Below are 27,507 nucleotides of genomic sequence, written 5' to 3' on the forward strand. Positions count from 1 at the left end.
AGTCTGTCAGACCAGTATAGTTGTGGCAGTTGTCAATCAAAGCATTTGCCTCCTGTGTAACAACATTGGATGATGGCGGAGGATTGCTAGCTGAGGAGGTAGCCATAAGATTTTTCTTTATGTCAGCACGCTGTGACATTTTGGAAAATATAATCTTAAATCATCAATAACCTGGTGTTTTTAGCAATCAAAGTATTAATTTGGTAGTTCAAAATAATACACTTTTCATTATCTTTCAAAAGTTGCCATGCAGAGCTCGGTAGGAAGCGTGTGCTCAAGCTGCCACCTTGTAGTTTAGTGGAGGTATAGTGGAGGACCTGTAATCTCATCAGAAGTGGCCAGGGTTTAGCATAAAATAAGCATACAGATAAGATACCGTCTGCCCTTGTGTTCGGCCTGTGGCGTTTGGATTGACTGTGTGGGGGGGTTGGGTGATTGGACTGTGGAAATAATATGAAGGGAGAGGGACGTGACATGGGCGTGTGTGGTTGTGTGTGTGTTATGACTGTATACAGATGGGTGGATGATGGAATTGACCGGTCATGCTCCACAAAAAGTGATCTTGAGGGTTTTTTCAGGCCTTTGTTGCAGTGTGGACATTGTGACAGTGTTGACTCTGGAGAGGGGAGTGGGCCGCAGGCACCATACACAATAGTAGGAGACGTGGGGCCTGCAGATGGAGAGATAATGACTTGGCATTTAAAAATAGGGAATAAATGTGATAACTGATGCACATGGGGTAGAAAGCTTACTTACCCTTTAGGCCATATAAAGTTGAACAAATTGAGCAAGTGAAGAACATTTGAAAAGGGGCATTTCATCTTATCTGTACATTTTTCTGTGAGGGTTTGATCAACTTTGACCTTCATCAGATAAAGCAAATCAGTCTTGTCATCATGTTGTCAGCGGGGCCTCTTAAAGTCTAACGTTATATCCTGTATATTTAGTGTATTTGTATATTAATATATCTGTGATTTTTGTGTCCTCCCTTGTGATTCTCGCATGAGTAAGTCAAGATCTAATGCTGGCCCATGGGAGCATGCCGGGGGAGCTTCCAGGAGACTAGCTTACTTGCTGCAGTGAAATTATTTTGGAAAAGGAACTGGACTCCCGTGCCGGTAGGCTTCTGTATTGGTTATAGAGCCCTACTTCAGCTGTTTGTGCTGGGCAATTTCACAGTGACAGAATATTGACCACAGTTTTTCACTTTAAAATGTATGCCAAACAAAAAACATTGATCTCACATGCATTTTTCAGTGATATTTGCCTCAAAGCGAGCATAGAGGTAGTTTAGCTCGTCTGGTAGGCTCTTTTCACTGGGCAGCTCTCGGCTGTGCTTCCCTTTGTAGCCTGTAATGGTTTGCAAGCCCTGCCACATCCGACGAGCGTCAGAGCCAGTGTAGTATGATTCGATCTTAGTCCTGTATTGACGCTTTGCTTGTTTGATGGGTCAACGGAGAGCATAGCGGGATTTCTTATAAGTTTCCGGGTTAGAGTCCCGCTCCTCGAAAGCGGCAGCTCTAACCTTTAGCTCAGTGCGGATGTTGCCTGTAATCCATGGCTTCTGGTTTGGGTATGTACGTACGGTTATTGTGGGGACGACGTCATCGATGCACTTATTGATGAAACCAATGACTGATGTGGTGTACTCCTCAATGCCATCAGAGGAATCCTGGAATATATTCCAGTCTGTGCTAGCAAAACAGTCCTGTAGCTTAGCATCTGCTTCATTTGACCACTTTTTTATAGATCTTGTCACTGTTGCTTCCTGCTTTAATTATTGCTTGTAAGCAGGAATCGGGAGGATAGAATTATGGTCAGATTTGCCAAATGTAGGGCGAGGGAGAGCTTTGTATCTGTCTCTGTGTGTGGAGTAAAGTTGGTCCAGAGTTTTTTCCCCTTCTGGTTGTACAATTAACATGCTGATAGAAATTAGGTAAAATGGATTTAAGTCCCCGGCTACTAGGAGTTCTGCCTCTGGGTGAGCGTTTTCTTGTTTGCTTATGGCGTAATACAGCTTATTCAATGCTGTTTCAGTGCCAGCCTCTGACTATGGTGGTATGTAAAACAGCTATGAAAAATACAGTTGAAAACTCTGTAGGTAGGTAGTGTGGTCTACAGTTTATCATGAGATACTCTACCTCAGACAAGCAATAGCTCGAGACTTCCTTAGATGTCGTGCAGCTGTTATTTACAAAAATGCATGGTCCGCCGCCCCTGGTCTTACCAGACGCCGCTGTTCTATCCTGCCGGTGCAGCGTATAACCAGACAGCTTTATGTTGATAGTGTCGTTGTTCAGCCACGTATCTGTGAAGCATAAGATATTACAGTTTTGAATGTCCCGTTGGTAGTTTAATCTTCCACGTAGGTCATCTATTTTATTGTCCAAAGATTGAACGTTTGCTAGCAGAATGGAAGGAAGTGGGGGTTTATTCGATCACCTACAAATTCTCAGAAGGCATCCCGCCCTCCGGACCCTATTTCTCCGCCTCCTCTTCACGCAAATCACGGGAATCTGGGCCTGTTCCCGAGAAAGCAGTATATCGTTCGCGTCGGCCTCGTCAGACTTGTTAAAGGAAAAAAAATATTCTGCCAGTCTGTGGTGAGTCATCGCAGTCCTGATGTCCAGAAGTTATTTTCGATCAGAAGAGACGGCAGCTCCAACATTATGTGCAAAATACGTAAAAAAAGAAGTTACAAACAATGCAAATAAACAAACAAAAAAACACAATCGGTTGGGGGCACGTAAAACGTCTGCCTTCTTCTCTGGTGCCATCTTACTTTTCAGGTCAGAGCTTCTGGCTTCTACTCTCTCATCTAGCCAGCTGGAATATCTATGGGATGAGACAGCCGTTAACCCATCCCAGATTAACCCACTTAATTAACCCACTATAGCAACCCTATCAGAGATGGCTTGTAACTAAGTGTGATTGTTAAGTTGGTCGTGGAAAGTGAGGTTGTGGTTATTGATGTATGGTGCACCTAAAGTTGATGGAAATCTTAAAGCAGGTGCTGCTACATGAATTCATTCAAGGGTATAATTCAATGTATGGAATGGACAGCAGGATATTTAAGCAATAAGGCCCGAGGGTGTGTGGTACATGGCCAATATACCACGTCCAAGGGCTGTTCTTAGGCACGACGCATTTCGGAGTGCCTGGATACAGCCATTAGCTGTCGAATATTGGCCATGTACCACAAACCCCTAAGGTGCCTTATTACTATTATGAACTGGTTACTGAAGTAATTAGAGCAGTAAAAACAAATGTTTTATCATACCCATGGTATACGGTCTCATATACCACGGCTGTCAGCCAATCAGCATTCTTGGCTGGAACCACCCAGTTTATAATGGCTGTTACATCACATACACAAACAGAGGAAGAGAGTGTGCTTGTATGGGCCTAATGAGCCGTTAGGCTGATGACATCACCCCTGTGTGTGGGCCTACAGTACACCCAAATTCCAAGGCTCACCCGCACACATTCACTCCAAGGGTGCTCTGTTGACTGCTCTGTAAACTCTCTCTCCTATAATGATTGGTGTTGTGTGAGGAGAAGACTGGGTTGTTTGCATTCACCCAGTACACAGAAGACTAGAAACTGTGAGTCTCGTTCCCATATCAGCACTCCATCTTCCTCGCTATAGTCCTGGCAAGTGCGGGAAAGAGACTGTAGACTCTCCCTCTGTCTCATTCACGCCTCCTGCTTTGTGAGACAGACATTAGCTGCTTCTCTGTGTGTCTGCTGGAGCTGACACAGAACACCAATCAGCCTGCCTACTGCCAGAGAGCGACGCTGTCTCTCTCTCATCCCTGCAATTACTCAGCTAATGCAGATTTGTCAAACAAAGTGAACATGTGAGTGTGTGTGGTTCTCCACATTAGAGCTCTGTGCCCGTATCCACAAAGCATCTCAGATTAAGAGTGCTGATCTAGGATCAGGTCCCCCACATCCAATCTTATTCATTATGATCTAAAAAGTAGCACTGATTCTGGATCAGCACTCCTACTCAGACGCTTTGTAGATGCAGGTCCTGATTCCATCTCACCCTAGGGCAGGGTTTCCCAAGCTCGGTCCTGGGGCCCCCCCTGGGTGCACGTTTTGATTTTTGCCCTAGCACTACACAGCTGATTCAAATAACCAACTCATCATCAAGTTTTAATTATTTGAATCAGCTGTGTAGTGCTAGAGCAAAAACCAAAACGTGCCCCCAGGGGGGCCCCAGGACCGAGTTTTGGAAACCCTGCCCTAGGGTATCAACGGATTTCTAAGGATGAAGACATACTGTAGAATTGTCAGGGTGAAACGTGTTGTGTCATTCAGAGGGTTCTGGATGGTGAAACCACAGTCAGTTAAGAACACATTCTTATTTACAATGACAGCCTAGGAACAATGGGTTAACTGCCTTGTTCAGGGGAATAATGACAGATTCTTGCCTTGTCAGCTCGGGGATTCGATCTAGTAACCTTTTACTGGCCCAACGCTCTAACCACTAGGCTACCTGCCGCCCGTAAGACATAAGAGCAGGACTGCCAGAAAAAGTGTGGCGGGGCGGCATTTGCCACAGCACTTTTCAGTCAGGTGTCACAGCGCCGCTCCATTTTTGATTTAGTTTAATAAAATATATTGACGTAAAGCATTAAAAAGAGGGGCAAAGTGCAGTTCTTTTGTTTTTATACCAGTTTGACGATTTATCAATTTGCTCACATTTTCACTTTCAATTCACATCGGAATGCTGCTGCAGGCTCTGTGCGTGTCTTGACTAATCCAATTCACGGAAATCGCAGCTCTCTCCACTTTCCTCCAGTATTTATTTAGCAAGGGTGATAACACATCACTATCGGCAGACACAAGCAAATACACTTACATAAATTTAGCCGTCTATACACCTAAAAATGTGCAATCTGACATGAAGTATTGCCGGGTTCCCCAACTGGCAGGTCCTTTTATTTAGCCCCATAAGTTAAAAATATATATAAAATAGAGACACATGATCGTATAAAATATAAGCAAGGTTTAGAAATTATTATTTTTGGTCAAACATATCCGTTTGGGCTTCTTGGGGTCATTTGGCAGTGTTCAAATTATTTGTAATTATGTTCCGGCCCCCGAACATCCGCTCTCGAAAAAAATCGGACAATTGCTAAATCTAGTTGATGATCCCTGATGTATGGCATGAAAACTAGACTATTTGTCAGTCTGTTCAGCAGCAGCTACATAGTCTAGCCTATTAGCCTCTGTCCAGGGTAAACAAATCGGTAACGTTGTGTATTTATTTATTTATTTCCCACTTGTTTGAGAAAATGTGAATGGGATCAAGTATGGTTCCAACTTCAAGCTGACTGGGCTACCTAGACTTTATCAACACAAAATGATTAACTGGAATGAATCAATAAAACACAACAGCTGACAAAGACTGACAAAGGCCTACAGTTACATAAGGGCAGGACTACACGATGCAAACCAGCAAAAGGCAAGCTCGGCCCTGTGAGATGTATTGTCCAATCATGTTGGTTTCTCTGTGTCTGTGAACAAGTAAAGTACACTGTTGCTGCAGTTTGACAGGGTTTTCATCCTCCCCAAGGCCAGGAGTCTTTTTTAAACCATGTGACCTAATTACAAAAACTCTTGTGGTGCCACTTCTGCATAAGAGGAACACCTCAGATTGAGACAAATTGGTGACTGAATGGGTTCCTTTCATTTCTCCAGATACACTTGATTTATATAATACAGACCTTCAGTTAATGCCATTCAATACCTTTAATTTAGACAGAATGGAGATAACTGCAGAAATATGAAAACATTTGAAACTTACAACAAAAAATAAACAAAATGTATGATTTGATGTAACATAGTGTTTCCTTTAACATTTATATATGAAAGAACATTTCCTGTTATCCACTTTTAAGTTGGGAAGTGAATACTTAGTTTCTGATTGACTTGGGTAATGACCAATGGGGCAGAGTTTTTACCGTCATTGTCAGTGCCGGTGCTGAAGAATGGATAAAGTTTAGCAGGTTTTAAAGCGTGATTGGAGAAAGAATAGATATGAGACCTGTTGTCCACATCATAAAAGGAGACCTGACCCTGTTCATAATCAATATAAATCCCTATCTTCTGGGGAGTCGGATTAAGATAGAGGAGGACAGGAAGCTCATCAAGAGCTATATACTCATTCTCATCCCTCATACATAGAGCCAGGTATCCATTGTCAGGCTCCACAATAGTCCTTCCCTTCCTGTTGATGGACTCTACTGCCACTCCTAAAACCCAGTTAGTCTTTCCTTCCACCTGCACCTCATAGTAGAATCTCCCTGAGGAGAAACCCTCCTTTCCTAGGACATTAACAACAAAATCAAACCTTTGAGGGCCGTCTGTGACGTTTTGCCGGAGATCTCCAAATCTCACTTGTTTCCCGTCTTCAGAGACGATGAGGTTGGGATGTGCTGTATCAGGGTCCAGAGTCACATTCACTGCACACGTCTTGATCCTTCCCAACTCAGCAGCAGACAGCCTGTTCTCTTCACCATCGAGTGCTTCCCTCAGCTTGTTCACAGCTCTCCTCATAGCTCCAACACTGGGATCACTGTGAACGCTGACCTCAGACCAGTCGATGGTAGCCGGTGGGGTACAAAGGGATGGGAACATCTGGAGAAGGTGGAGGTGGTCTTCAGTGTGTGAGAGCTGCTCCAGCTCATTGCTTCTCTTCTGTAGCTGAGAGATTTCCTGTGATAGCTTTAGAATGTGCTCTAGAGCCCAGGTTGCTGCTGCTTCCTGGTTCTTCTCAATCTCCTCAATTGCTTTTATGTAGGTCTGCTCAACGAGCCTTGCCATTTCAGTCAGTAACAGCACTGTGTCCTCTTTCTCCCTCTCCACATTTTTCTCACTGTGTATTGCAGCGTGTGCGATCTCCTTTATCCTCTCACGTCGGTCCTGGATCATCAGCTGCATTTCCACCCTCACTTTTTTTACGTCTATCTCTCCACACTCATCCCTTGTGTGGACATAGTGGTTCTTGTCCTTGCAGAATGGATACTGACCAGTTTGGCCGCTTGCACAGGTGTGTCTGTCTTGTTTCATGCTGTACTCATACTCCACTTCCTCCTCCTCATCGATCTCAATATCTTCTTCGAATTCCTGCAGAGTAGCGGTGCATGTCAGGCACACAGATAACAGCAGGTACAACAGGCTGGCATTCAGGGCCCTCCCTATCCTATTGTTGTTTGGTGACATTTCTGGGAACAAGAAAACACAGTCATGTTTTAGTCTAGTTTAGCTTAGTTTTTGTTCAGTCCATCTAGAATATGAATGCAAAGCCCCATTTAAGAACTGAAACTTTAATGACTGGTATATATCCATGTAGAGATAAAAGGCAGCATTGGTTACGTGTATTCTCTGCCAGTCAATGACTTATGCATCATTAGCCTGGTTAAACTGAAAACATAACAGAGGCGCTAAATCTCAAACCGAACAAATCATCTAGAACAAAAGGGAGACCAACTCTATATTAATGCCTATTAATTTGGAATGAGATGTTCGACGAGCAGATGTCCACATACTTTGGTCATATAGTGTAGGTAACATGACTTGCGTGGGATTTGTGCCACAGAAAACAGTGCCAGGCCAAGCATGGATTGCTGTCATACCTTGTATCAACAACAAACACATACAAACACTTCTCACTCAGGACGCAAATAATAATTGGGATGCCAGTGATCAAAAAATTGAATGTATTCTGGGGCATATTATTAGGATACTACCATGAAATAACATTTGAACTGTATAATGTATTGTAGAAAATCCACAATTTATCTACAAAAGTTTGCGATGTCCAATCTATACATTGCATTTCTATTAAATCTACAATATGTAACTTTTTAGGCGACACACCAAATTCATATTGAAATGTGAGATATACATCTTAAATTCTCACTGAAAGCAAGTCTAAGAAGCATATGTTCTATGCTTGCTATTTCTATGTGTCTCGTTCTTAAGTTTTATTTTTGCGTCTTACTTTTAGCTTCAAACAGCTGAAAAGACAATAATTATTGGTTATGGAAAATATATTTCACAACGGTTTAGATGGTACAATGATTCTCTACATAATGAATGCTTTTTTTTATCACAAACTGAAATTAGGCAAACTATTAAAATTTTTGCAACCAGGAAATAGAGTGATTTCTGCATAGTGCACCTTTAAAGCGTTAAGAAATGTCCCCTTGGTAAATAAACTTGTCCACTCACCTGATTATGTGTTTGCCTCTAGTAGTGTCTCAGTTGGCTCTCTTCTTTCACTTCACTTGAAAGAGGATTACTTTATATCCAGTACCTGGCCAGGATAGTTTCACTTTACCATAATACCCTGACGTCAGTCATACCAGCATAAAATATGTATTTCCTCCTCCTCCCCCTTCTTATAAAGAACTATTGCATAAAATCAACTTAAAGGAACTCAAGTTAAATATTAACTTAAGTCGGTGCACATTATATAATTTGGACTTAATACAACACCCTAAATCATCAAACCACTAGTTCAGTGAACTAAACCACTGACTCCATGGCAGCCCAGTATATAGGACATGAGGCCCTAATGAATCATTAGTTTTATGGAGAGCTGAAGACAGAGGACTAGGACACATCTCTTTCCTTGCAGACACACACACCCTTATTTACCACATGGCTGCCTGGAGTTTGACAGGTCCTATGTGGTTCTTAACAGTTTTATGCATGGATGGAGGCTGAGAGGCTGTCACAGCCTCAGGAGATATCAAGACTCAGGATAAGACCCAGATGCAGACACCGGAGGCGGATAGTTCGGTTCTCAGAATATTTATTATAGCAAAGGGCAGGTCGAGGGCAGGCAGAGGTTCCTAATCCGAGTCATTAAGGGACCGAACAGCAGGCAGGCTCAGGACAGGCAGAAAGGTTAGAACCAGGGAAGACTAGAAAACAAGAACTTGCAAAATGGGAAACACGCTGGTAAGACCTGGCAAAACAAGACAAACTGGCAAGAGACAAACAGAAAACGCAGGTATAAGTACACAGGGGATAATGCAGAAAAATAGGAGACACCTGGTGGGGGGTGGAGACAAGCACAAGACAGGTGAAACAGATCAGGGTGTGACAGGGGATCAGGTTAAGAGACATACGGTGCAGATTTTTTGGTTCTGAAATCTACAGAAGAGACAGGAAGGACAATGACAATTTTCAGAGTCAAATATCTGTAAAGCTTAGAGGATCTCATGTCAAAAGCTGTTGAAGTAATATGGCTGCAGGTTCACCTGCCTCACCTAATGCCTATTATTGTGGGAAGTTGCTATAGACCACCGAGTGCTAACAGACAGTATCTGGATCATACACTGATTGTACAAAACAATAGGAACATGACATATAGACTGACCAGGTGAAATCTATGATCCCTTATTGATGTCACCTGTTAAATCCACTACAGTCCGTGTAGATGAATGGGAAGGGACAGGTTAAAGCCTTAAGACAATTGAGACATGGATTGTGTATGTGTGCCATTCAGAATGTGCAAGACAAAAGATTGAAGTGCCTTTGAACGGGGTATGGTAGTAGGTCGAGGCGTACCGGTTTCAGTGTGTCAAGAACTGAAACGCTGCTGGGTTTTTCACACTCAACAGTTTCCGATATTGTAACGGTTTTGACTTGAGGTTATTATTTATAGGGGTGCCAGGTAGATTGTGCCTACCAGAGAGAACTTTGGTTTCTCCTTTTGGTTTGGGAGGGAATGAGTCCCATCTGGTTCGTCAAGTCTACACCATACAAAGGACTTATGTAAAAGTCAGGATAGAAATAAACTTTTCAAAAACCCTTAAAACATTGGAAAGAACTTCAAAAACAACTGTATTCTTTTGGCGTGGGTTGTATTACCAACATAAATGATTACACACATATAATAATATAACACAATGAGTTCTGGTTCCTCCTGAAATGTCCTGTACCTCGGGCCTAAAAAGAGTCCAGCCCGGTAAAGAAGTTCAGGGAACTCAAGTCACGCAAAGGTCACTTTGTCCGTTCATTCAAGTGTAGCGTAAACCCAGTATTGATCATACGCTTTATAGTTGTGTGGTAAAATAATTGTATCAACTCTTACTAAGTCGTCAACTACAACTAACTACATAAATCATCACAGTATACATCACATCAAAACAAATGAAATACCGTATTCAAAAAGGTTGCAGTCAGTCAGTCAGACAATCAACAGATCTCCAGCAGAGAAAGGCCACGAAGAACAGAGAGGTGTAGTCCACGGACGCAAAGAGTGGATCCGATCCTGGGTAAACTCTATTAGGCTACAAAACACACGGAATAGTGAGGGTTGAACACATCCTCATTCACGTCTCCATCACAACCCCACTTTTGGGCATCTGATGCTGGCTATTTAATTGGAAATTAAAGGGAAAGTGCCCTATTGGAAGGAGAAGCACTGAGACGGTTCAGAAAAGGTCAGGGCCGTCACACACCCCCTCCCCTGCAAAAAGCAGACCATTGCACTGGAAGGCACATCTTGGTCGGGGAAACCGAGAAATGTCTCCATCACTTTCCTCTACAAAAATATGAATTACTTTTTGGCGCTCATGCTCTTGAGCTGAGGGGTCACAGGCCTTAAGGTGTGAGACTTCTGGGTCTGGGAATCCGGGAAAAGTCTCCTCACTTTCCTCTTCAAAGATATCCAGGACCTTGCGGCCCTCAATCGCCTCCAATTCCTCAGCCGAGGGGTAACAGGCCTTAAGGCGTGAGATATGGACAACGCGCATATCTTCACCTGTATCCTCTTTCACCACTCGGTAGTTCAAAGGGCCCATCTGCTCCAAAATCCTATATGGTCCTTGCCATTTAGGAGTGAGCTTGGCCGAGAAGAATTGTTCAGCTTTCGAGTAAGGATGAGAGCGAAGCCACACCCGATCACGAAGCTGGGACTGCATGTCTCGTCTGTTCTTATCATAATTTCTCTTCTGCTTGAGTCGAGCCTGGATCATGTTCTTTGAGACAAGAGCTCTCAAGTCGTGGAGATGGATTACCTGGTCATAGCAAGCAGCGTCTGGAGTAAGCTGCTGGGGCTGTAGCACCAGATCCAAGGGTCCTCGGAGGGAACGACTTAGGTTCAGCTCTGCAGGTGTGACTCCAGTGGACACAGTGTCTGTGCTGGGTCCCTACATAGAAAGCAACCATTGTCTTCAAGGTTCGATTTACTCTCTCAATGAGGTTGGTCTGTGGGTGATAGGCCGTGGTCAACTTCTGTCTCAGGTTCCATCTTTGGCAGATCTCCTCAAAGAGATCAGAGACAAATTGGGAACCTCGATCAGACAGGATGTAATCAGGCACTCCCCAGCGAGTCAGGATATTTTTTGTAAGGATGTTAGAGACGGTCCTCGCTGTGGCCTGACGCAGAGCAAAGAGCTCCACCCACTTTGATTAGTAATCAACAAAAACAAGCATGTACACATTCTGATTGGATCTTCTAGGAAATGGACCCATCAAATCCACTCCTAACATTTCCCAAGGTCGGGTAACGACCTTTTGCTGCAACTTGCCAACAGGCTTTCTACCTTCTGGTTTGTACATTTGACAAACCTGACAGTTTCGGATGTGTGCTTGCAACCACTTGTAGATTTTGAACCTGCCCAAATTACCAGCTAATGGGTCTTCATGGAAATGTTGAAGCAGTTGAAGGTGTAGAGTTTCAGGTATGTACATTTGGTAGAGTGTTCTGTGAGGTAGTTGTACTACTCGGTAGACTTTGTCTTCATTGATGGTCAGCTTTGTGGTAGGATTGACCATCTTTTCTCCATCTTTCAGAATAGTCTGGTACAAAGCCTGTACTTCTGGATCATCCTGTTGGACTTTCCAAATGGCCTCATCAGAGATGGGAAAGTCAGTTTTGGGTGAGTCTCGACTGCTTGACAGGACAGTAGCACATGTAAGATGAGGGCCACCATTACCACAAGCAGGAGTTCTGGATAAGGCATCTGGAACAGTGTTGTATTTTCCTTTCCTGTATTCTACTGCAAAGGTGAACTCTTGCAACCGTAGAGCCCATCTGATGAGTCTGGTGCTTGGTTTGTTGGTCTTGAACACCCACACTAGGGTGGAATGGTCCGTGACTACAGTGAAATGTCTTCCCTCCAGGTAGTACCTCCACTTTTCCAAAGCCCAGACATATGCAAGGCACTCTTGCTCGGTTGTGGAGTAGTTCCGTTCTGCTCCATTCAATGTCCAACTGGCGAACTCTAGCACTTCTTCGGTGCCAAGTCCAGTCTGTTGGACTAGGACAGCACCAAGTCCAACATCACTTGCATCAGTGTAAACAACAAAAGGGCAATCAAAGTTGGGATGACCTCAAATGGGAGGTGTGACGAGGTGTCGTTTCAGAGTTTCCTTTTCACTTCAACGCGTTGAGGGGTTCTGCCACCTGGGAGAAGTTCGACACAAATCGTAGGTACCATCCAGCCATCCCAAGGAACCATTGAAGGGCCTTGAGTGTGGTTGGCACAGGGAAGTCTTGTACAGCTTTTGTCTTTTCAGGATCCACATGAATGCCGTCAAAAGACAAAATATGGCCAAGGAACTTCAGGGAGGTTTGGCAGAAGTTGTTCTTCTTCATATTCAAGGTCAGACCAGTTTCTCTTAGCTTGTCCAACACTGCTTGAAGATCTTGAAAGTGTTGTTCTCTGTTCTGGGAGTAGATAATTATATCGTCCAGGTAGACGAAACAGATCTTCCCTTTGAGCTCACCTAACGCAATCCCCATGAGTCTTTGGAAAGTGGCAGGTGCATTCTTTAATCCAAAAGGCATCACCTTAAAGGAAAACAAGCCCTCAGCACAGACAAAAGCAGTGTTGTCCTTGCTTTCCTGGTCCATCTCAACCTGCCAATAACCACTATTGAGGTCAAGGGTAGTGAGCACAACAGCGCCAGACAATGACTCCAGGATCTCGTGGATGGTGGGAAGAGGATAGGCATCAGTCTGGAAAACATTGATGGTCTTCCTATAGTCCACAAAAAAATCTAAGATCACCCGTCTTTTTTGGGATGAGGACAACAGGAGCAGTCCAGGGAGAGGATGAATGTTCTATTATATCTTGTGTTAACATATCATTAATGAGTCCCTTTTGGGTGATTAGCTTCGCTGGGAACAAACGATATGGCTTCTGCTTGATCGGCATTTCCTGTGTAAGGAATATTTTGTGCTTCAGGAGCCCGGTGTGTCCTAGCTTTGAAGTACATACATCAGCAATGTTCTGCAGCTGTTCCAACAGCCTTAACTCCTCTGGCTGTTCCAGCTGAGCTCTTCTCACAGCCTGTAAAAGGAGATCATCAGAAGGATTAGCAAGGGTTAGTGGTACCGGAGCAACGGCAGAGAAGACTGCCACATTTGAACCCCAATCATGTAACTTTGTAGCTTCTGATTGGAAGAAATGCTTCTTGCTCGGATTGTATGGAAACCAGTAGCAATTGTGTGCGATATCAATCTGGACACCACTGAAGTACATGAAATCAATTCCCGACACGACAGGAAAAGCAAGTTTCTTGGTTTGTAGGATAACAGAAGGAATCATATAGGAGCAATTACACAGGCGGAACTCTACCTCACTCCATCCAAGTGGTCGTTTAGCCTCACCATCAGCCAGATAGAGTGGACCTTCTGTCCACGGCTTCAAGTTGTATTGTGGACCTTTATCCTCCTTCCACAGTTTCTCATTGAGCAGTGTGTAGGATGACCCGGTGTCCATGGGCCTATGGACAGGGGTAACACCAGTTGGTGCAGTATTAACTGAAAAGGGGATGTCGATGGGGGGGCGTAGGCAGTGACTCTTGGGGTTTCAGCTCTGGTTAAAGCACCCAGAGTAGGATGGTCATTCCTGCGAAGAGAGTTAGGTGTGTTGGCCTGTTGTGATTTGTGGTTTCTGGAAGGGTTTACTTGATACGGTCTTAGACATGTAGCTGAAGAATGTCCCTTTTGGCTACATCTCCAACAGAACATGGGATGGGTCTTGGCTGGAGACTGGCTGTTGTTGATGGTCTGGCTTGGGTAACTGTTTGGGTGTCTGTTTCTTTCTCTGTTCATATTGCTGTTGGCATTCTCTGTCCTTCTCAAACTGCTGTCCCAGGTGAACCAGTCCATCGACAGTGGTGACTCTTTCTCTGAGTTGACTGGCTAGTAGAGGGTTGATGCTCTTCAAGATCAATTTAATGACCTCTTCCTCCTCAATGCCAGGTTTCCACCTTCTGCACAGGGAGTGGTAACTGTATGCACAGTCACAGATACGCTCTTTCTCTCTTTGCACTCGATTTCTGACACTGTCTGCCAACTCATCTGTGTAGTCCTCAGACATAAATGCAGAGGAAAACTTGGCCTCAAAGTCAGCCCAGGAGGTAGTGGTGAGACGTGCCACATCCCACTAGTCTCGAGCTGTCCCATGCAACACAATCCTCAATGTGGCAAGGAGTTCTTCATCAGCCAGGGGATTGAGGGCAAGAAAGTCACGACATCTTTCCAGATACATTAGCGGATCAGGACTGTCATCTTTTTGCCCAAGGTGGGAAATTGCAATTTAATGGGCATCGCCCCCACATGACATCTACTCATATCACCATGAACAAAAGAGCTAGGAGGGATTGAGGAGGTACAGGGGGAGGGAGTTATCGGACCATGAAATTGAACACCATGATGCATGATGGACTGCATTCTGCAAGGGGGGTCTGCAGCATGGCCTTGTCTTGGGCTGTTCGGAGGTGCCATCTTGGCCCACATTGATCTGAACAGAAGTTGACACAAGAGAAACTCTGTGCAAGGAGTTGTGCCTAATGGAGGCCATGTCCACAGACACGTCATCCAACATTTTAACACAATTAGAGAGTTCTGTCTGCAAGTAGTCTACAGTGTTAACCATGGGATAAAACAGAATTAACGTCCTTGAGAACCTTAGTGTGGTGATGTTGCAGGCGCCATTGGAGAGTGGCAGTGAGTTGGTTTCGTTGGTAGTCTGTCCATGACACCAGTAATTTCCCGTCTTCCACTCTCACTGAGCTCTGTCAGCGTGTGGGTTAGAGTGCTCAGTGAGTTTCTGAATTCCATGGCACTCTGTTGTTGCTCTTCACTCAGACATTTGAATTTATGGTGGATTAGAGTTTGGAGATGTTGAGTCCGACGAATATCAATCATGTCACCTTGAAGTTGTAAGACTACAACCTCTGGAGATAAACCAGACAATGGAGGAAGGTTGGGTGTCAGAGGGAGGGCTAGCTCAGTACTTCCACACAGATCCATGTCAATAAGTGAGTAACTGGTTAGACCTCCTTTGGCCTGTGGTCCAGACCGAGCATTCAGATTCCCAGGGCTCTGGCCCAAATCAACTCCATTATTTCCATTCACAATATGATTTGTATTGTCAGCTTGATGGTCAGAATGGCTCTGTGTATTCCCATTGACAGGTAGGATATGGATGAGCACATTTTCTTGGGGTGAATCCATTGTTTTAATTCCACACAAAATATATGCTTTGGTTAGTTTTCAATGTTGAGCTGTCCCATCTGGGGTGCCATTTTTTTATGTAACGGTTTTGACTTGAGGTTATTATTTATAGGGGGCAGGGTATATGCAGCAGTTTCGGCCGCCTGGCTCGTTGCGAACTTTGAAGACCATTTCTTCCTAACAAAGACCGTAATTAATTTGCCAGAGTTTTATATAATTATGACATAACATTGAAGGTTGTGCAATGTAACAGCAATATTTAGACTTAGGGTTGCTCCCCGTTCGATAAAATACGGAACGGTTCCGTATTACACTGAAATAATAAACGTTTTGTTTTCGAAATTATAGTTTTCGGATTTGACACAGACATATGGAAATGTCTGCTCTACCCAAAATTACAACCAAGTAATTGCAGTATTACCACAAAAATGGAAGAGGCAAGTAGAAGGGGAAAAAAGTAAGGAACTTGTATGTCGGCCCTCCATTAAAGAACATAAATGATTAAAGAAAAGTGTGATAAATAAAAACATATACCAATTTAATTTCAGGACCAAAAAACTGAAAGCTGTGCCATATAAATTGCTAAATAGTTGGGAAGAGATTTTCGATTACCCATTCCATGGCACATGATTTATGAATTGATATGCAAAACAACGCTGGATTCAAAACTTCAAATTTTTCAATTTAAATTACTACACAAAATTCTTGCAACCAATAGAATGTTTTATATATATATATATATATATTTTATATATATATATATATATATATATATATATATATATATATATATATGGGGGATGCAATCTCCCCAGCTCTGCAGATTTTGCTGTGAGGAGGCAGTCATTAGATAATTTATTTTGGTATTGTCCATATGTAGCTCGTTTTTGGTTACAGGTCCAGGAATGACTGAAGAATTCCAACATTTGCCTGGAACTAACGCTGCAGATCGGAATACTGGGTGATTTGAAAAACCATAGTCAATCAATCAATAATATAATAATTATTTTACCAGAAATGTTTATTTTTATTTTACAATCTGTAGAAGCTATGAGAATAGAAAGGTTCAATACTTTTGTGAAGCATCACTGCACAGTTGAAAATATACAAATAGAAATCCAAAATGGATGATGTTGAGAGATAGATGGGAGGAGCATGAATGGAGCTGAAGGGTGGGACTAATAACAAGATAACCAATGTAAAACATACGGGATCTGTAAAATGTATATAGGTTCAGAAATTTTGTGAAATAGCACAGTTACAAATAGAACTGGTTGGACATCAGAAATAGAGGAAGATCTAAAAACAAACAACATTAACTATTGTAAAATAGATTGTGTCTGTAAAATGTGTATAAGATGCATAAACTAAAGGTAGAAGCCTAAGTGTTATTGTATATTAGTTTACTCTAATTGGGGGAAGTGTGGTAGGGTTTGCGGGGAATAGTAAAGGTATATCTTTTTTAAAGTGTGTTTTTCTATATAGGTATGTGTATGTATATATGTGTATATGTATGCATGTGTATGGATATATATTGGGGATTGGAAATGATTTATTATTTATTTATTTCACCTTTATTTAACCAGGTACAAGTTCTCATTTGCAACTGCGACCTGGCCAAGATAAAGCATAGCAATTCAACACATACAACAACACAGAGTTACACATGGAATAAACAAAACATACAGTCAATAATACAGTAGAGAAAAAGAAAACAAAAAATCTATATACAGTGAGTGCAACTGAGGTAAGTTAATGCAATAAATAGGCCATGGTAGCGAAGTAATTACAATATAGCAATTAAACACTGGAATGGTAGATGTGCAGAAGATGAATGTGCAAGTAGAGATACTGGGGTGCAAAGGAGCAAGATAAATAAATAAATACAGTATGGGGATGAGGTAGGTAATAGATGGGCTGTTTACAGATGGGCTATGTACAGGTGCAGTGATCTGTGAGCTGCTCTGACAGCTGGTGCTTAAAGCTATTGAGGGACATATGAGTCTCCAGCTTCAGAGATTTTTGCAGTTCGTTCCAGTCATTGGCAGCAGAAAACTGGAAGGAAAGACGACCAAAGGAGGAATTGGCTTTGGGGGTGACCAGTGAGATATACCAGCTGGAGCGCGTAGTACAAGTGGGTGCTGCTATGGTGACCAGTGAGCTGAGATAAGGCGGGGCTTTACCTAGCAGAGACTTATAGATAACCTGTAGCCAGTGGGTTTGGCGACGAGTATGAAGTGAGGACCAACCAACGAGAGTGTACAGGTCGCAATGGTGGTTAGTGTATGGGGCTTTGGTGACAAAACGGATGGCACTGTGATAGACTGCATCCAGTTTGTTGAGTAGAGTGTTGGAGGCTATTTTATAGATGACATCACCGAAGTCGAGGATCGGTAGGATGGTCAGTTTTACGAGGGTATGTTTGGCAGCATGAGTGAAGGATGCTTTGTTGCGATATAGGAAGCCAATTCTAGATTTAATTTTGGATTGGAGATGCTTAATGTGAGTCTCGAAGGAGAGTTTACAGTCTAACCAGACACCCAGGTATTTGTAGTTGTCCACGTATTCTAAGTCAGAGCCGCCCAGAGTAGTGATGCAGAGTAGTGATGCTGGACGGGCGAGCAGGTACGGGCAGTGATGGATTGAATAGCATGCATTTAGTTTTACAGTTGGAGGCCACGGAAGGAGAGTTGTATGGCATTGAAGCTCACCTGGAGGTTAGTTAACACAGTGTCCAAAGAGGGGCAAGAAGTATACAGAATGGTGTCGTCTGCATAGAGGTGGATCAGAGAATCACCAGCAGCAAGAGCAACATCATTGATGTATACAGAGAAGAGAGTCGGCCCGAGAATGGAACCCTGTGGCACACCCATAGAGACTGCCAGGGGTCCGGACAACAGGCCTTCCGATTAGACACACTGAACTCTATCAGAGTAGTTGGTAAACCAGGCGAGGCAATCATTTGAGAAACCAAGGCTGTCGAGTCTGCCAATAAGAATGTGGTGATTGACAGAGTCGAAAGCATTGGCCAGGTCGATGAAGACCTTAGAAAGACAGGGTAGGATAGATATAGGTCTGTAGCAGTTTGGGTCTAGAGTGTCACCCCCTTTGAAGAGGGGGATGACTGCGGCAGCTTTCCAGTCATTGGGAATCTCAGACGATACGAAAGCGATGTTGAACAGGCTAGTAATAGGGGTGGCAACAATTTCAGCAGATAATTTTAGAAAGCGAGGAGGGTCCAGATTGTCTAGCCCGGTTGATTTGTATGGGTCCAGATTTTGCAGCTCTTTCAGAACATCAGCTATCTGGTTTTGGGTGAAGGAGAAATGGTGGGGGCATTGGCGGGTTGCTGTGGAGGGTTGCTGTGAAGACAATTACATTGTTGCTTCCATCAATCTTTCCACAATATTAAGCTGATCCACCCCTTAAAAAAAGTAGCTATATCCACAGTAAAACGAGTTCTATATCGACATAACCTGAAATGCCCTCAGCAAGGAAGAAGCCACTGCTCCAAAACTGCCATAAAAAAGCCAGACTATGGTTTGCAACTGCACATGGGGACAATGGTCGTATTTTTTGGAGAAATGTCGTCTGGTCTGATGAAACAAAAATAGAACTGCTTGGCCATAATGACAATCATTATGTTTGGAGGAAAAAGGGGGAGTCTTGCAAGCCGAAGAACACCATCCCAACCGTGAAGCACGGGGGTGGCAGCATCATGTTGTGGAGATGCTTTGCTGCAGGAGGGACTGGTGCACTTCACAAAATAGATGGCATCATGAGGCAGGATAATTATGTGGATATATATGAAGCAACATCTCAAGACATCCGTCAGGAAGTTAAAGCTTGGTCCCAAATAGACAATGACCCCAAGCATACTTGCAAAGTGTTGGCAAAATGGCTTAAGGACAACAAAGTCAAGGTATTGGAGTGGCCATCACAAAGCCCTAACCTCAATCCTATAGAAAATGTGTGGGCAGAACTGAAAGGCATGTGCGAGCAATGAGGCCTACAAACTTGACTCAGTTACACCAGCTCCATCAGGATGAATGGGCCAAAATTCACCCAACTTATTGTGGGAAGCTTGTGGAAGGCTCCCCGAAACGTTTGACCCAAGTTAAACAATTTAAAGGCAATGCTACCAAATACTAATTGATGGAATGTTAACTTCTGACCTACTGGGAATGTGATGAAAGAAATAAAAGCTGAAGTAAATCATTCTCGCTACTATTGTTCTGACATTTCACATTCTTAAAATAAAGTGGTGATCCTAACTGACCTAAAACAGGGAATTCTTACTAGGATTAAATATCAGGAATTGTGAAAACTGAGTTTAAATGTATTTGGCTAAGGTGTATGTAAACGTCTGACTTCAACTGTACCTTAATAGAAAATGACTCAAATGAAAGTCACCCAGTAAAATACTACTTGAGTAAAAGTCTAAAAGTATTTGGTTTTAAGTATACTTAAGTATCAAAAGTAAATGTAATTGCAAAAATATAATTAAGTATCAAAAGTAAAAGTAGAAATAATTTTAAGTGACTTCTATTAGGCAATCCAAACAGCACAGTTTTATTTTCTTTTTTAATATATATACGGATAGTCAAGGGCACACTCCAACACTCAGACACAATTTACATATGAAGCATGTGTGTTTAGTGAGTCTGCCGCATCAGAGGCAGTAGGGATAATCAGGGATGTTCTCTTGAAAAGTGTGTGAATTGAACCATTTTCCAGTCCTGTTAAGCATTCCAAATGTAACAAGTACCTCTGTGTGCCAGGGAAAATGTATGAAGTAAAAAGTACAATATTTTCTTTAGAAATGTAGTGAAGTAAAAGTTGTCAAAAATATAAATAGTAAAACTTTGGTACACATCTGCTGGATAGGGAGCCATTTATTATGTTCAACATAGGAGGACAAAACACAGGAAGTAGCTCTCTCAGTAGTTTAGTTGGAATAGGGTCCAGTATGCAGCTTGACGGTTTAGAGACCATTACTATTTTCATGAATGTGTCAAGAGATACAGGATTAAAAAACTTGAGTGTCTCCATTGATCCTAGGTCTTGGCAGTTCTGTGCAGACTCAGGACAACTGAGCTTTGGAGAAATACGCAGATTTAAAGAGTCGCAATTTGCTTTCTAATGATCATGATCTTTTCATCGAAGAAGTTCACGAATTTATCACTGCTGAAGTGAAAGCTATCCTGTCTTGTTGATTGCTGCTCTTTAGTTAGCCTTGCAAACAGTATAAAAAATAAATTTGGAATTGTTCTTATTCTCCTCAGTTAGGTAGGAAAAATAGGATGATCGAGCAGCAGTGAGGGCTCTTTGATATTGCACTGTACTGTCTTTCCAAGCTAGATGGAAGACTTCCAGTTTGGTGGAGCTTGGGTATTTTTTGTATACCAGGGAGCAAATTTATTGTGACAAATATGTTTTGTTTTTACGGGTGCGACTGCATCTAGGTTATTACGCAAGGTTAAATTTAGATCCTCAGTTAGGTGGTTAACTGATTTTTGTACTCCGACGTCCTTGGGTAGGTGGAGGGAGTCTGGAAGGGCATCTAAGAATCTTTGGGTTGCCTTTGGATCTTGGTTGGGGTCTGAGCAGATTATTTGTTGCGATTGCAAACATAATAAAATGGTGGTCCTGCATAGATTTCATGACTAGAAGCTCACAAAAACGTAGTCATTTGTTTTTGTAAATTGAAATGTGTCAGATCTGTCATTAATGTTAGCAACACCTCTGCATTTCTGAGATGCGTGGGGGATGTGGTCACTAGTGTAACCAGGAGGAGAGGCTTGTGTAACGGTTTTCTAGGTGTGAAGGAGAGTCGGACCAAAATGCGGCGTGTAGATTGCGGTCCATGTTTATTAAACTGAAGAAACACGAATCTAAATACAAACACTACAAAAACAATAAACGTAACGAAAACCAAACAGCCTATACTTGTGTAAACTAACAAAGACAGGAACTAAGACACTAAGGACAATCACCCACGACAAACTCAAAGAATATGGCTGCCTAAATATGGTTCCCAATCAGAGACAACGATAAACACCTGCCTCTGATTGAGAACCACTTCAGACAGCCATAGACTTAACTAGAACACCCCACTAGCTACAATCCCCATACATACACACCACATACAAAAACCCATGCCACACCCTGGCCTGACCAAATAAATAAAGATAAACACAAAATACTTCGACCAGGGCGTGACAGCTTGAGCCATGTTTCAGTCAGACCAATCACATCAAGATTATGATCAGTGATTAGTTCATTAACTATAACTGCCTTGGAAGTGAGGGATCTAACATTAAGTAACCCTATTTTGAGATGTGAAATATCACAATCTCTTTCAATAATGACAGGAATGGAGGAGGTCTTTTTTCAAGTGAGATTGCTAAGGCGAACACCGCCATGTTTTGTTTTGCTCAACCTAGATCGAGTCACAGACACGGTCTCAATGGGGATAGCTGAGCTGACTACACTGACTGTGCTAGTGCCAGACTCCACTAAGCTGGCAGGCTGGCTAACAGCCTGCTGCCTGGCCTGCACCCTATTTCATTGTGGAGCTAGAGAAGTTAGAGCCCTGTCTATGTTCATAGATAAGATGAGAGCACCCCTCCAGCTAGGATGGAATCCGTTACTGCTCAGCAGGCCAGGCTTGGTCCTGTATTGTTGGTGAGGCCCAGAAAGAGGGCCAATTATTTCCAAATTCTATCTTTTGGGAGGGGCAGAAAACTGTTTCAACCATCGATTGAGTTGTGAGACAATTACTCAATGCTGACAGATCTTTCTAGCTGATTTACATGCTGAAGCTATGTTGCGCTTGCTGACTTCTGACTGTTTCATCCTAACATCGTTGGTGCCGATGTCGATAACAATATCCTTATACTCTCTACACTCGCTAGTTTTATCCTTAGCCAGCACCATCTTCAGATTAGCCTTTACGTCGGTAGCCCTGCCCCCTGGTAAATAGTGAATGATCGCTAGATTATTCTTTTTAAGTCTAATATTGTGTGTAATGGAGTCGCCAATGACAAGGGTTTTCAATTTGTCACAGCAAATGATGGGAGGCTTCGGCTGCTTTGGCGACTCAGACCCCGTAACGGGTGGAGGAGAGACCTGAGAAGGCTCGGCCTCTGACTCTGCCTTAATGGGGAGAATCGGTTGAAAGTGTGTCGGCTGAATGAGCGACACCGGTGGAACATGCCGACAGCATTTCTTTCCGGAAGCCTTGAAAAAATTGTCCGGCGGTGGGGACTGTGCAAGGGGATTTATACTACGATCTGTACTTACTGGTGGCACAGATGCTGTTGCATCCTTTCCTACACTTAAATTGCCCTTGCCTAATGATTGCATCTGAAGCTGTGCATGCAACATGGCTATCCTTACTGTAGTAACCTGGTATATTTATGTTTACCAATAGGTGGCAGTATTGACTCAAGATGGGGGTTTGCTTTCTGCTAGCGTAGCCGTTTCCTATGTCTGCCTATATAACCGTGATTTAAGAAGGCTTCAGGTAGCTTAAGCCAGGTGCATTAGAGAATGTTATTCTAAGTTACAATTAAGTAATAAACCGCACTTATGTGTCATAAGTCATCAATCTAAGAAGCCTCTAAGGATACTACATATTTGGCGACGAGGATAACTATGGAGGACTGCGTTGGATTTTTTTTGTTGCCACGAATTGTTTGGCGAGTGTTTGGCGTGCGACGCTGGATGTGAGACTCAAGTGAGCAGTGGAAGGTTCTGAAGGAATGATTCCCTGGATACGGGTAGGACAAATGATTGACTGTGTGAGGGGATAGAGAATCGGAAAAGATGGCTTTGGCAACAATAGGCTCGCTACCACCATTTGATCCTAAAAATCAGGAATGGGAGGAGTACTGTGAAATAATGGAACATTTCTTTGCTGCTAATGAAATAACGGATGCCACTATACAGAAATCCATACTCATAAGCGCTGTCGGTGCACAGACGTACAGCTTATTGAGAAACCTGTTGAGCCCAGATAAACCAGGAGAAAAGTCATTCATAGTGTAACGACAGATTTCCTCTTTGTCTGAAGAGGTTTAGCAAGGATCGGACCGATACGCAGCGTGGTAAGTGTCCATGACGATTTTAATAAGAAAAGCCTGAACACTATGAAATACAAAACAATAAACGATAACGTGAAATAAACCAAACCGAAACAGTCCCGTGTGGCACAAACACTGACACAGGAAACAAACACCCACAAAACAACAGTGAAACCCAGGCTACCTAAATATGGTTCTCAATCAGGGACAACGATTAACAGCTGCCTCTGATTGAGAACCATATCAGGCCAAACACAGAAATAGAAAAAACATAGTGTGCTGCCATCCTGTTAGAAGGTAACAGATTATTTTATTACAATGGTTCAATTGGATTTTCATTGTGTGCAATGGTGTTATTTGCCCCCTAGTGGATGTTTCTGGTACTTAGAAAGACAACGCAAACAGGAAGTAGAGAATTTGTTCTGCACGCATAGAAGCAGCTACAAACAACGCTACGGTGCAGGTCTTTCAATGTAGTTATTTCTTGTCACGCTTCAGCCTTGGAAAATATTTGTTTGTAAGTTCAATTCAAGCATTTAGCTAATGGTTATAATCTTGTTATTGATAGAGTTGCTTACATGTCAATGTTGGTTGCATTTACTCACAAATTGCAATGCTTTTCATGTATGTCGTTAGCTGTATTACTTTGCTCGTGCGTCATGCAAACGAATTGTAAAATATACAATACTGTAGTTTTGTTACTGTTCCTAGTGTAATATGCTTTGTTATTCTACATAAATGGTTGTACATTATTAGAGTAATGAAAGGAGCCAATTACCATATGAGTAACAATTAGCTATATGGTTTGGCATCATGCCAGATGCATGGTACCTTAGCGCGTGCTTTGTATTTATGCAACTTCAAATGTATAATGTACAGCTACTGTCGGTGTGAATTGAATACTAAAGTATATTATTTTCTGTATTTTGCAGTTTCACAACATAAACGTTTTCAATATATTCATTCAAGAAAAGTCACGCCTTGGGAGTTTTATTGAAGACTTAGTTGTTAGCTATCTGTCTAGTTTTGCATGGGAACGCAACTCAAGGGCAGAATACATAGAAACACAAACATAGACTGCCCACCCCAACTCAGGCCCTGACCATACTAAATAAAGACAAAACAAAGGAAATAAAGGTCAGAACGTGACACATAGAGCTAGTCGATCTATTAAAAAATCACTTCAACCCCAAACTCAGTGAGATAGTACAAAGATTCAAGTTTTGATTCACGCATGAGAAAACCTACCTAATCAGTGGGGGAATATGTGGCTGAGTTGGGTAAACTAGCATTGGGCTGTAACTATGGGAATACATTATCGCAAATGCTACGCGATCGGCTGGTATATGGGATTAATGATGACGTTAACCGGAGGGCAACAGTTCACAAAACTGGACATGAGTCACTCATATCAGCACTTGCTTATGGATAAAGCTTCACATAAATATCTGACCATAAACACCCACAGAGGGATGTTTACCTATAAACGCTTACCGTTCACCCCGAAAGTTAAGCGTTTATAGGTAAACATCCCTCTGTGGGTGTTTATGGTCAGGTATTTATGTGAAGCTTTATCCACCAGCTATCTTCTGCACCAGCTATCTTCCAAAGAACCATAGAGGGAGTTCTGCAGGGGATACCCAAGGTAGCGGTTTACCTCAACAACATTTTTGTCACAGGAGTCACGAAGGAGGAACATCTCATAAACTTGGGTGAAGTTTTGAGGAGAATGGAGGGCGGCTGAAGAGGAGCAAGTGTACACTGTTAGCTGATGAAGTGCAGTACCTTGGTCACAAGGTGGATGCCAAGGGGTTACACACTGTCAAAGCTAAAGTGAGGGCTGTTGTGGAAGCTCCAGGTCTGACAAACGTTACAGAGCTGAAAGCCTATCTAGGCTTACTGAATTAGTATAATCACTTCCTCCCAAACCTCTCTACACTCTTAGCTCCTTTGCATAAACTGTTAAGGAAGGATGTAGCCTGTAAATGGTCAGAAAGACAGGAAGAAGCTTTTGCAAAGTCAAAGGTGTTACTGAAATCAGCTGAAGTGCTAGTGCACTACTCAGCAGACAGAGATCTTGTCTTATCGTGTGATGCCTCATCGTATGGTGTGGGGGCGGTGCTATCACACCGGATGGAGAATGGTGCAGAGAAACCTATCGGGTTCATGTCAAGAACTTTGTCGCCAGCGGAGATTAAGTACTCTCAGCTGGACAAGGAAGGACTGGCTGTCATATTCGGAATACAGAGATTCCACAAGTACTTATACGGGAGAACATTCACTATTGTGACCGACCATAAACCTCTGATCTCTGTTCCATGAACAAAAGCCAGTACCACAAATGGTCTCTCCAAGAGTTCAACGATAGGATGTGTGGCTCAGGGCCTATGAGTACAGAATAATTTACAAACCAGGTAGATATCTTGGGAATGCTGATGCTCTGAGTAGGCTGCCCATTCCAGAAATCATCATTCAGGAAGAAGAAAATTACCAGGTTTTGATGATCGATGTGTTGGATGATGCACCGTTGAACACAGCACAAATCAGGCAATGGACTTCAAAGGATGTGACGCTATCACAAGTGCATGAATTTATCCTGAAAGGATGGCCTACAGTGACAGAGCCTCAGGTCATGCCTTACTACGCTCGCCGTTTGGACTTGAGTGTTCGAGATGGATGTGTTCTGTGGTAGTTATCCCACCACAAGGGCTGGGTATGCTACTGAAGTTGTTGCACCAGTTGAATCCAGGTATGTCGAGAATGAAAGGCCTACCAAGGTCATACATCTGGTGGCCAAAGATGGACCACGATGTGGAAAAGGAGGTTAGCCGATTAGCAGATTGTCATAGTAACAGGAAGTCACCCCCCCACATCGCCATTACATCCATGGGAATGGCCGAAAAAACCATGGACACGACTACATGTGGACTACGCTGGACCTTTCCTAGGAAAATGTTCCTTGTGCTGATTAATTCTCATTCAAATTGGATGGATGTTTACCCCATGAACACGTCGACATCGTACGCAACGATTGAGAAGTTGAGACAAAGCTTCAGTGTTATGGGATTGCCTCAAATGTTGGTTAGCGACAATGCTACTTGTTTTACAAGCACTGAATTCACAAGTTTCATGAAACCAAATGGAATTCAGCATGTAACGTTGGCCCCTTTTCACCCATCTTCAAACAGATTAGCAGAATGTGCGCTTCAGACCTTGAAGGAGGGAATGAGGAAGATGCAAGGACCCAGGATTGAAACAAAGGTGTCAAGATTCTTGTTTAGCTACAAGATTACTCCTCAAGCCACAACTGGGTTGTCACCTGCAGAAATGTTGATGTCAAGGAGGTTAAGGTCAACCTTGGATCTCATCAGACCAGACCTGAAAGTGAAAATACAACAAAGGCAGTGGAATCAAAAATGTAATCATGACAACTGAGCCAAACTCAGTTTCTCACCTGGAGATGATGTCTATACAAGAAACTATGGGTTTGCTCCTAAATGGATTCCAGCTACCATTGAGGATGGCTCAGGACCAGTATCCTATACTGTGATCATCAGAAGTGGACCAAGACTAAGGAGACACGTGGATCAGATCTGAGCTAGAATTCCAGTTCCATCCGGGGACCTGGATCAACGCTTAAACAAGCAGGACCGGACATTGGAACATTCCCCAAAGTTGCAGCTGGACAAACCACCTGAGACCAACAATGCTCAACATCCTGAGATCACCAGTCCGGGATAACCTCCTCCTGTGAAGTCTCCACAAAAGGACTTTGTTTCACCATCAAGGGGTGAAGAGCTGGTGGCGTCAGCTACACCACCTCTGAGACGCTCTATTAGAGAGAGACGTCCGACAGACTTTTTCAGATCCTAATGGAAATCATGTTTGAAAAAATGTAAATATGAAAACAGCATAGCT

The 27,507-nt window shown here is 42.9% G+C and overlaps 2 protein-coding genes across 4 annotated transcripts in view; one reads left to right on the top strand and one right to left on the bottom strand.

The window, feature by feature from the left end:
* The window catches only part of LOC139407249 (bicaudal D homolog 1a), a 94,281-nt gene that overhangs the window by 21,375 nt on the left and 45,399 nt on the right, over positions 1-27,507 (top strand). The window lies entirely within an intron of this gene.
* Positions 5,788-8,286, bottom strand: LOC139407263 (pyrin-like). The gene is made up of 2 exons (XM_071150891.1): positions 8,248-8,286; positions 5,788-7,238 (listed from the first exon to the last, which is right to left on the bottom strand). The coding sequence occupies exon 2, from the start codon at positions 7,234-7,236 to the stop codon at positions 5,908-5,910; it is 1,329 nt and encodes a 442-aa protein (XP_071006992.1). The 5' UTR covers positions 7,237-7,238; positions 8,248-8,286; the 3' UTR covers positions 5,788-5,907.

This window comes from Oncorhynchus clarkii, chromosome 1 (assembly GCF_045791955.1).
Source record: "Oncorhynchus clarkii lewisi isolate Uvic-CL-2024 chromosome 1, UVic_Ocla_1.0, whole genome shotgun sequence".
Taxonomy (NCBI): Eukaryota; Metazoa; Chordata; class Actinopteri; order Salmoniformes; family Salmonidae; genus Oncorhynchus; species Oncorhynchus clarkii.